At 36.9% G+C, this 12,280-nt stretch overlaps 1 protein-coding gene across 1 annotated transcript in view; it reads right to left on the bottom strand.

The window, feature by feature from the left end:
* Positions 1-12,280, bottom strand: part of YEATS2 (YEATS domain containing 2) — a 105,786-nt gene that overhangs the window by 52,841 nt on the left and 40,665 nt on the right. The window contains 4 exon segments of the mRNA XM_034999685.1: positions 337-517; positions 2,837-2,881; positions 8,783-8,894; positions 11,900-12,061. Of these exon segments, the coding sequence (XP_034855576.1) occupies positions 337-517; positions 2,837-2,881; positions 8,783-8,894; positions 11,900-12,061 (500 nt within the window).

The raw sequence follows: 12,280 nt of genomic DNA, 5'->3' as shown, positions 1-12,280 counted from the left end.
ACCAAAAAGTCTTCCTGTAACATACTAGAAGAAACCAATATAATTTAAAAAAAAAAACATTTAATGCCTTTTTGTGAGTTTAATGTTCTATAAAATGCCAGTAGAACTTCATGAAAAATACTTTCTGAGAAGAATAAAGATTTGGCTATTTTCATAATTGGACTATATAGTAGAGGCAGCGTGCCTACTAATGGAAAATTTATTTTCCATACACTCTTAAATCTCTATAGGCAGCAGTTCAAAATCATATTACACAAATGAAAGAAAGGAATACCCCAGAGAGTGACTCCTCTGTACAAGGAAAAATTCATTTCCATACAAGGAAAAATATATTACCTTTCTCCACACATGTATCAGGTACTGGCTCATGTGACTGCTTTATCGGTGAGGAAGCTTTCACTGGGGCTGGAATGGTCAAAGGCAATGATGGTGGGGCATCAGAAATGTCTGACTCAGAGGACTGAGGATAAATGGAGTCTTCTCCAAGAGAATGTCGGTGAAGCTCAACATCCACTACCTACATAATCAGGCAACAATTGGGCTCATGAATCCATGATCAATCTCACAGAAACCCCCAAACCTGTCCAAGAACATGGCGCTCTAAGAGATGCGACAAATGATTTCTAATCCTACTTCAAAGGTAATTTCAATCTAAGAACTAAAGGATTTATCCCAGAATATAGTTTAACAGATAACTCAGTGAAACCAATCATATAATTGGGGACTTTCCATTTGCTGTTTCTATGCCTTAGAACACTACTCCCACCCCAAATCTTTGCATAACTGTCTCTTTCTCATCATTAGGTCTCAATTGAATGTCACCTTCTCAGAGACGCCTTCTCTAACCAACCTAAAATAACCCCCTTGTCCCCCAGCAACTCTCTTCTTTATAGCACTTATTTTAAGTGAAATTATCTCATTTGCTTTTGTTTACTATATACTTTCTCCCCATTTTCAACACAACCAAGAAGATAACTCCTTAAAGGCAGTAGCTATCTTATTCATCTCTGTATCCCCAGTACCAGGACCAGTGTCTAGTATACTGGTCAATAAATATCTTTTGATACAACACAGCACACTTCCCTAAACAGAATACGGTTTAACTAGCTAATTCTCACCTAATAGCTACTGCTGATTTATCATGGAAAAAAAAAAAAAAAAAAAAAGTGGGAGGCGGCGTATGGGGAAGGAAAACAAAGTTGGAGGTCTCATTTCCTGACTTCAAAACTGATTATTACAAAACTACAGTAATCCAAACAGTGTGGTACTGGCATCAAGAAGACATACAGACCACTGGAATAAAATGCCCCCTCATATATATGGTCAAATTATTTTTGACAAGGGTGCCAAGACCACTGGGAAAAGCACAGTCTTTTCAACAAATGGTGCTGGGAAAACTGCAAATCCACATGCATTAGAATGAAGGTGGATCTTTACCTCACACTATTTACAAAAATTAACTCAAAATGGATCAAAGACCCAAACATAAGACCTAAAGCAATAAAACTCTTAGAAGGAAATATAGGGCAAAGCTTCATGAGAGTGAATTTGGCAATGATTTCTTGGATGACACTGAAAGCACAGGCAACCAAAGAAAAAATAGATAAATTGGACTACATCAAAATTAAAAACGTCTTTGTATCAAAGGACACAATCAGCAAAGTGAAAAGGCAACCCACGAATGATGTGATAAGAGATGCATATCAAGAATGTAAAGAGAACTCCTAAAACTCAACAACAAAAACCCAAACACATGATTCACAATGGGCAAAGGATCTGACTAGACGTTTCTCCAAAGAAGATTCACACACAGCCAATAAAAAGATGAAAAGATACTCAACATCAATAATCATTAGGGAAATGCAAACCAAAACCACAATGAAATACCACCTCACACACTCATTAGTTTGGCTACTATCAAAAAAATAGAAAACAATAAATATTGACAAAGATGTGGAGAAACTGGAACTCTTATGCACAGTTCGTAGGAATGTAAAATGGTGCAGCTGCTGTGGAAATAAGTGTGGCAGTCCCTCAAAAATTAAAAATAGAGCTACCATGGGGCACCTGGCTGGCTTAGTTAGCGGAACATGTGACTCCTGATCTTGGGGTTGTGGGTTCGAGCCCCATGCTGGATGTAGAGATTACTTTAAAAAAAAAAAAATAGAGGTACTATATGATCCAGCGATTCCACTTTCTTGGGTATATACCCAAAAGAACTGAAAACACAGACTCAGATACCTGTACATCCATGTTCTTAGCAGGATTATTCACATAGCCAAAAGATGTAAGCAACTCAAGTGCTCATTAACAGAGATAAATAAACAAAATGTGGTATAGACACACAATGGAGTATTATACAGCCTTTTTTAGGAAGGAAGTTCTGATGCATGCTACAACATGGATGAACCTTGAGAACATTATGATAAGTGAAATATACCAATAATAATAAAAAAACACACTGTATAATTCCACTTATATGGTACCTAGAGTAGTCAAAAATTCAGAGAGACAGAAAGTAGAAGGGTGGTTGCCAGGGGCTGAAGGGAGAGGGGAATGGAAGTTGTAAATGGGTACCATTTCAATTTTCCAAGATGAGAAAGAGTGTGGGGGATGGATGGTAGCAACAGATGCACAAAAAATGTGAATATATTCAATACTTCCTAACTGTACAATTAAATATTGTTAAAATGGTAAGTTCTGTTTATCATTTTTTTAAATTAAAAAGGGGAAGACAAACTTTTTTAAAAATTAAGCACTCATTTTTCCTAATTAAAAATGAAGATCAATTTCCATTCTACCTTATTCCCAAATAATACTGTAAGAAAAAACCTACCGTCTCTGCTCCAAGAGTCTGCAAGCCAGTGTAAGTTCTATCCAGCTATTGAAAGACAAAAGAAGAGTGTAAAGTTTCACTGAGCTTACTTATAAATCTTAGGATACAATCTCATCTAAAACCCCTTTCACCACAAGTCTTCATAACATAGAATCTACTTTTTCATGATATAAACTATCAATCACTTCAATAAAAACCCTCTTAATTGGGGTGGAATGAGTAAAATTAATAAAAACAACTTCAAACATATAGGTATTGTACTTTTAATATAAACTATACACTTCTAAAAACATTCTAAGAACAATCTAAAAATGGAGGAAGTTTTACACAAAAAGATATTTACTACAGCATTATTTACAACCACAAACTGAAAATATGAACAACCAGTAATAAAGGAGTGCTTAAGGAAATTTTTTTTTTTTTTTTTTTAAGATCTTATTTAGGGGTGCCTGGGTGGCTTAGTCATTAAGTGTCTGCCTTTGGCTCAGGTCATGATCCCAAGGTCCTGGGATGGAGCCCCAAATCGGGCTCCCTGCTTGGTGGGAAACCTGCTTCTCCCTCTCCCACTCCCCCTGCTTGTATTCCCTTTCTCGCTGTGTCTCTCTCTGTCAAATAAATAAATAAAATCTAAAAAAAAAAAAGATTTTATCTACTTATTTGAGAGAGAGAGAGAGGCAGAGCACAGAGGGAGAAGACGACTCCCTGCTGAGCAGAGAGCCCAGTGTGGAGCTTGATCCCAGGACCCTGAGATCATGACCTGAGCAGACATTTAACCAACTGAGCCACCCAGGCACTCCTTAAGTAAATCTTGAACCATCATTTGTAAAGTATTACATAACCACTTAGATGTTTACAAAGATGATGTAAAAAATATTTTAAAAGACAGGCTATGGGGGTGGCCTGGCTGGCTTGGTCGCTAGAACATGTGACTCTTGATCTTGGGGTTGTAGGTGTGAGCCCCATGTAGAGTGGAGAGATTACTTAAAAAATAAAATCATTTTTTTTAGGGGCACCTGGATAGTTTGGTCAGTTAAATGCCTGACTCTTGATTTGGGCTCAGGTCATAATCTCAGGGTTGTGAGATCGAGCCTCCAGTCAGGCTCCACGATGAGCATGTAGCCTGCTGAAGATTCTCTCTCTCCCTCTCAAACAAAACAAAACAAAATAAAACAAAAAATCAATAAGTAAGAAAAATTTTTAAATCTTTTTTTTTTTTTTTAAAAGAGAATGGGACGTCCATCTGGGAGGCTCAGTCGGTTGAGCATCTGCCTTTGGCTGAGGTCATGATCCCAGGGTCCTAGAATCAAGTCCCATGTTGGGCTCCCCACCCAGTGGGGAGCCTGCTTCTCCCTCTCCCTGCTCTTGTGCTCTTGCTCTCTCTCTCCCTCTCAAATAAATAAATAAAATCTTTTAAAAATAAAGAGATTGGCTATAAAAATACACATATAGTGTGATGACATAATTATATACTTAAAGTATATTTACTAAGCATTTTTGAAAAAAATGAATGAAAATTTAAGCAATATAGGCAATGCTAATAATCACTTCCAATGTATTAGCATCATGGATGATTTATTTTAGAGGAAAGAAAGGAGTATAACCTGAGCGAATGTTAATAATATAAACAAAATTTACACTTACAAAGAGGCTGTTCTTATTCCTATATTTTATTTATATTCTACCACTTAAAAAAAAAGATCTGTATACCCCCCCCACACACACACAAATATAGAATATTACTCAGCCAAAAAAGAATGAAATCTTGCCATTTGCAACAACATGGATGGACCTAGAGGCTATTGTGCTAAGTGAATTCAGTCAGAAAAAGACAAATTCTTATATATAGAATCTAAAAAACAAGACAAATGAACAAACAAACTAGAAACAGACCTATAAACACACAGAACTGATAGTCGCCAGAGAGGACAAGGGTAGGGTGTTGGGCAAAATAAGTGAAGGGGATTAAGAGGTACAAATTTCCAGTTATATAATAAATAAGTCACAGGGATGACAAGTACAGCATAGGGAATATAGTCGATAATACTGTAGTAACTTTGTATGGTGACTACACTTATTGAGTTGAGCACTGCATAATGTATAGATTTGTTAAATCACTATGTTGTATACCTGTAACTAGTACAACACGATATGTCAACTATATTTCAATAAAAATAAAATGAAAATCAAAAAAAGTTTTTGTTTAGCATAAACAATTTATTTGATAGCATTTTTGCTTTGTTTGAAGCAATAAAGCATTCTGCAAAAAAAAAAAAAAAAAAGGATCTGTGGAGCTTATCAATATAAACATTACACAGGGGCACCTGGGCGGCTCAGCTGGTTAAGCAATGGACTCTTGATTTGGCTCAGGTCATGATCTCAGGGTCTTGAGATCAAGCTTGAGTTTGGCTCCTTGCTCAGCAGGGAGTCTGCTTGAGATTCTCTATCATTGTCCCTCTTCCCTCCCCCCTCCCACTCTCTCAAAAATAAGTAAGTCTTTTTAAAAGAAATAAACATTACACAGTAGGATCGACAGGGAAAAACTATTAAGTTGGGTAAAAAGGAAAGATGATTTACTAATCAATAAATAGAAAACTCTAAGACTTCCAAAAAGTAGATTTCAAGTCGGGCTGAGTTCCTTAGCAGCCAACACAGACATGACAACTCAGTCATGAGATCTAGTTTCACAAAAGAAAGACAATGCAGGGTGGATTCATGCTAGTTCCATGGAAGAGATCTAGTTTTAATACTTAAATCTTAGCCAACAGTATGACTATTAATTTTAGGATACATCCATTTTCATATTCTTCAGAGCATGGAAATAATAGTCTCTCCATAATGTGCACTGGCTTATTTTTCATTCTTGGGACTACACTCTAAGAGAGACATTGATAAAATAGAACTGTTATCAAAATAGCAAGAGGAACTAGAAAGCACAACATACAAGGAATTTTACAAGAACAGGTTCTGCCTGGAGATGATTTAAGGAGAGACATGAAGGCTGTCATTAAACATTTTTAGGGTTCTTATAAACAAAACAAAGTCCTGTCCTGTGCTACTCCAGGAATCAAACGAGCACAAATAAAATCAAGGTTAAAAAAAAAAAGCACAGTTTTAGTTAAATTTATGAAAGAACCTACCAAAAGTTTATTTACTAAATGGATAAATGGATTGTTTTGGGAATTACTGTGCTCTATGGCTGACAGCTGATCAGGAATGCAGAATGTGGGAATTGCATACATTCTGGGAACTTTAAATTGTACATACTTCTGACACTTGAGTATTTAGTATTTAATGTAATACAGATCAAGTATTTCAGCATTTCAGTATACCGAGAGGTCACTATGGGCTTAAACAGTTAGGAAAAGTACAAAGGAACTTGAACTTTAAGAATGGAAAGAATTCAAACAGGCATTCTAGGAGGGCAAGAGCATAAAAAAAAGACACAAGAGAAGAAGGCCCGAGGCACTTCTGGGACATGAATAACTGACCTGGCTGGAGTAGTATATCCATGCAGGGGATTAGTGTGAGATAATTTAGGGGAAGTATGTTCAGTCAAAATGTGAAAAGCCCTGAACAGTAGGCAGGAAGTCTGAACTTGAGTGAAGGGAATTCAATGAAGGTTTCTGAGAGGCATAGCATAATGGTTCTCCTATTTCAGGAATACTAATTGGATGGTGGTGTGCAGAATGGACTGAGGGTAAAGGAGACAGATCAGAATGAAAAAAGCTAATCAGGAGACAGGAGAATAATGGTCTAGGCAAGAGTGGGAAAGGCAAAGGGTAGGAAAGATGATGAAGAAAGAATAATAGTAACTGAACAAATATTTAGAACAAAGAGGCAAGAACCCAAGATGGCTCTGTGAGTTAACACAGAAATAACAGGCAAAAGAATACTCCAGTACAAACAAAGATCATATAAGTACAACACAGGCGTTTAAGGCCTCAAGGCAAATCAATACATAACAAACAGTAAAATTAAGTTTTCCAGAAAAGCTGATAAGAAAGTTTAAATACTGGGCACCTGGGTGGCTCAGTTGGTTAAGCGACTGCCTTCGGCTCAGGTCATGATCCTGGAGTCCCGGGATCGAGTCCCGCATCGGGTTCCCTGCTCAGCGGGGAGTCTGCTTCTCCCTCTGACCCTCCCCCCTCTCATGTGCTCTCTCTCTCCTCTCATCCTCTCTCTCAAATGAATAAATAAAATCTTTAAAAAAAAAAAGAAAGTTTAAATACTGTCATTTTTAAAACAGTGTGCCTCTGGGGTGCCTGGCGGGCTCAGTCAGTAGAGCATGCAGCTCTTGATCTCAAGATCATGAGTTCGAGCCCACGCTGGATGCAGATTGCTTAAATAAACTTTTAAAAATAAAAAAATAAAACATAATAAACTGTGTCTCAATACTCCACCAGGAACTCTAAGTGATGTAAACAATATAATAGTATGAGAGCTATGTAAACAATTCCTTTTATTTTAGAAATTAGGGCTGGGCCCAGTGTGATATAAGATGGTATGTGCAATGCTTAAAATAAGATAAAAGGAAAGCAAACTATTTTAGACCTTCCTCTAATTAAGTGGGACCATATCCTGCCCCTCTGAACAAAGTGGCTACATATTCTTTATTTTATTTTTTGAAGATTTTATTTATTTATTTGAGAGAGAACGAGAGTGAGAGAGAGGGAGCCCAAAAGGGGGTAGGGTCAGAGGGAGAAGCAGACTCCTTGCTCAGCAGGGAGCCCGATGTGGGACTCGATCCCGGGACTCTGGGATCATGATCTGAGCCGAAGGCAGTCGCTTAACCAACTGAGCCACCCAAGCGCCCATGCATATTCTTTATTTTGTTCCAGTTCTTTTCTGAGGTCAGAAAGCAATCTAGTCTTAGAGTAATCTCTAAAAAAATAACTGCAACATGAAGTTAAGCAGTACTATTACCAATGGAGGGCAAATTTCAGCCTTAAGATTGAAAAGGTTGTATTGGTAGAACAAAAGGAACAAAACAGGAATTCTGCAAATGTACTGATATTCATTGAGTTCAATTTTGTGAGCCATTAATGGGAACAATGTGGTAAACCACAACGTAAGAGTGTTTTGGAGTAAGTTTAATATTAGAAATTTATCTTATGTAGAGAAAATCTACCTGAGACTATATAGAGTGAGGAACTAGGAAAACATTTTAAAAATGGCCTTTCAATTATAAAAGTTAACCGTGTTTATTATATAAAATTAGAAGAAAAAAAAAAAACAGATAATAAGGGCAGGAGAAATTGCCCACAATGTCATTACTTCAATTACTCCGAAACTTTGGTATATTTCTTTTTTTTCCACCTATTTAAAATCACAATTGACTTCATACTATAACAAACAGTTTTGTACTCTGTGCTTTTCACTTACTATAATTGGTAGTTTTTCCCCATGTATAGAAACACTTCATAAAATATAATGGCTACATAATAAACGTGTGGATATATCAATGAAGAATTTCTTCAAATACAAATCAAAAGAATTACAACTTTGTACAGTACTTTCAATTTCCTAAAACATGTTCATTTCTGTCTTTATCCTTATAAGATAAACATATCTATATCCTTATGAGATAAACAGATGAGGCTTATTATTTGCCTCATTTTACAGAACAGTAAATAGATTTTGTTTTTAAGAGCTCGGTCACTTAGTCCCAGGTAACACAGTAACAGTGAGCTTTGATCAGAGATTCAAGTCTTCTGATAATCTGACCAGTTCATCTTTTTAAAGAATATACCTTCTGCTATAACGCAACCCTTCCCCAGCCTTCAGAGAACAAAGGAGTGTCATAGCCGTCTGAGTAACACAATCAAAAAGATTAGTCCTGCTTCCACTGTCCTTGGCCACTTCCCTCAGAAGGCCTAACCAACGGCTTTAAGTAACCAGGTAAAAAGAGGTCCATCATTTCGGGGGAGCAACGTGTTGTTACAATACCTTCAGATTATGTATGATATCTATCCGCTTGTTCTGGCTGTCCTTAAAATGAACTTGAACTCTGACAGGAAACTCACCCCAGCCTCTTCTGGTTAGATGAAAAGGAGGCTCTCTAGGGAAAAGCAAATATTAACACATTAAGCCAGAGTCACATTCTCATTCTAGAGAGGAAATATTTTCTCCTACTGGGTAAGTCAGAAATTCACAGCCTCTGACAATAATTTACATTTTTCTCATCTGAAGCTCAATTGATACACTGAATTTTTGCTGAAATGCTAAAAGAAAAATTCAACTCAAACCTACATTAAACTTTCAATCACTGAATACTTAGAGCTAAGAGACTTATAATATATAATCCAACATCATCATTTCCACAGGCAGGGAAGGTGATTTGATGGATGTTACATATTAGAAGCCAGAATCCTTGACTGCTACTTGACAGACACAGGCTGTGAGGTATATGTTTCCTACCCCAGACACTCATATTTATTCCTCCACTCTGGCAAAAACAGGATAAATCACAAATGCTCAATCTGAAAGTGACAAGTTATTTGAAACTATCCGCTAACAGGACTTAAAAGAACATATGTTTACCATATGATTTTCACCAAACAGTGACTATGATTTTAGTGGATAGAGGAGGAATGTATGTGAATGCTAATTGGACTAGAGAATTTTCAGTCAAAACATAATTTGTGAAGGGAAGAAAAAGGAAAGTTGCTGAAAAAGAGACTAGCAAATTGTTAACGATGTTCGGTATAGGAGGGTTCAAGATACTCTACTTCTGAGTATGTTTGGAATTTTCCATAATAAAAACATTTTAAATTTAACTGAGAGAACGTCATGTACTCAAAAATAATACGGTTTAAGTTAATGGGGGAGAGAGAATGCATTAAAATGAAAATGTTCATTATGAATCAGTGGCTTGGAATTACTGAAATGAGAGAAGATGCCAAGATGGCAAGGATGTGTTTTTGCAAAACTAAGAGGAGACATGAATTCAGTAAAGACAAACTCCAAGAACACAACCTGAGAAGAATCTAACAACAGATCCAAATTATCAAGAACAGAGCCAGAGGCTACCAGGAGGACTCAAGACAGGAAAAATCCCTGAGTACGAGAGTAGCCTGGAAAGGTGAAAAAGCAATAGCTATGTTATAACCCAGAGAGAGGAGAAAGCGAAGAAAACTAGAGTGCCCTGGATGGGAGAAACCAGCTGAACACTGACTGAGTTAGTAAAAGAAGTAGCCATGATGCTGGAATAGGTTCAGACAGAAATTAAAAGACAGGCTTGGGGTCAAAGGAGAAGGTCGAATTGAGACAGCAGTTTGAAAAGGGATGCAGTGGGGCCTAGAGGCATGGTGAACTTTAGAAGAATAATTAAAGTTCTATTGATGACATGTTTGGTCATTTAAATTCCAGTAAAGTAGATAGCCTAAATTCATTTTGCAGTATGCGTCAATTATACTATTTTTATGTTGGATTTCTCTTAAAATGGATATAGCAAATCAGCTGTGCTCCTCAATTTATGTACATTGACTAAACTCTAGTGGATGAACAGGAAGGACGGCTGCCAGAGAAGACAAATAGCATAAAGGCCAGGAAAAAGGAACAATGCTTTTAACAGGAAATATCTCCCTAACCATATTTTTGGAAGCAAAAAAGTAACCTAAGGCTTACCAACAGACATCACCTATGGAAATGTTAAACTTCAAAAAGATACATGTATTTCACACAAAAAAAGGACTGCCTCCCCCAAACAGACTTTTTTATTTCTGGATTCCTCACAGAAGGTGAAATGTATCAATGACCAAGAAGGAAAAACCACAGAATACTGGGAGGATCATACAATGCCCCAAAAGAGCTGAGGGTTTTTAGGCAGAAAAAGGGAAAAGATGGTCTAGAAGCCACAAATATGTGCAAGGAAGACACACCCACCCCCAGGCCCACTGGCACATGGTGTGAGAGAAAAATCAGCTGCCACCTGAAAGCTGTTCTTAAAAGCAGTGTTCTCAGAAGATAGCCATGTTTTATTTAGGAGTCAGGAGTGGAGGGAACGGTCTAAAGAGAGCTGAGGATATAGGAAATTTCACTGATGATAAACCAAAACCACTTCTACAATACATTCACACAATGAATGTATATGTAATATGTAGTATCATATAAAGATATAAAGAATACACTTAAAGGGGAGCCTGGGTGGCACAGGTCATGATCTCATCAGTTGTGAGATCAAGCCCTGTATTGAGATCCATGCTCAGTGTGGAGTCTGCTTGAGATTCTCTCCCTCTGCCCCTCCCCCCACTCTCAGGCACACGCAATCCCTCTCTCTCTCAAATAAATAAATAAAATAGGGGTGCCTGGGTGGCTCAGTTGGTTAAGCATCTGACTCTTGATTTTGGCTCAGATTATGGTCTCAGGGTCTTGGGGTCAAGCTCCACATTGGGCTCCATGCTCAGTCGGGAATGTGCTTAGGGATTCTCTCTCTCCCTCTGCCCCTCCCCCCCTGCTCACACATGCTCTCGCACTCTCTCTAAAGTAAAAATAAAGAAATATTTAAAATAAATAAATTTTTTTAAAAAAAGAATACACCTAAATGAAACAAATTTCAGAAGAGTGTATATACACACACACACACACACACACACACACACATATATAATCATTCCATCTTTGTACAACAACAAATAACAGCTATACAAGGTTAATATATGTAGGAAAAATATCACTGGGGTTACTTCTGAGAGGATGAGAGCATGAGGAACTGTCAATATTAAATATTTCTGTAATGTTAGACTCCCATGTTTAATTCTACTATATTCTGATATTCATAAAATACAGGAACACTTTTATATTTATCTGTATCTATATAAATAAATTCAGCTATTTCCAAGGGGAGCAAAATCCGCTAATATAATTCTGACAGGAGGAAATACTGCCTTTTCAGGGAGACAATAATCTGCAAGAGGGAACCACAGTTAAAACTCTACCTAAGAGCCAAAGCTAAGTAAATTATTAATAATATAATAATTAAAGGGAATGGTCTCAAGTTAAGTCACTCTTTTTCCACTTCAGTAAATCTGTACTTCTTAAATTAAATAACTCAACTGTGCTTACCTAACTTCCACAAGGTCATTTGGTTTATAGCTGGGATGAAGAAAGAACCAAACTTTCTTGACAAAATGATTAATGCTGGGTTCTCTACGAGACCCTCGGACATATACCATCCACTTGTGGGTTGATTGGTCATTTTCTTCTCTCTTATCAGGAGGTATGTACCTAAAGGAGAAAAAAGAAAGAAACTTGAATTCTTTTTTCCTTCAAAAACCTAACAATTAACTCCTACTTAAGATTAAAAATCAGTTACAAGAAAACTGGGAATTCACAAATATGTGACGATTAAACAACACGCTACTAAACAACCAATGAGTCAAAGATGAAATCAAAGAGAAGTAAAAAAATATCTTAAGACAAGTGAAAATGAAAAACAAATAAGTG

The sequence above is a fragment of the Mirounga leonina genome, unplaced genomic scaffold (assembly GCF_011800145.1).
Source record: "Mirounga leonina isolate KUSES-001 unplaced genomic scaffold, KU_Mleo_1.0 Mir_115, whole genome shotgun sequence".
Lineage (NCBI taxonomy): Eukaryota > Metazoa > Chordata > Mammalia > Carnivora > Phocidae > Mirounga > Mirounga leonina.
This window is presented reverse-complemented; position numbering and strand designations above follow the sequence as displayed.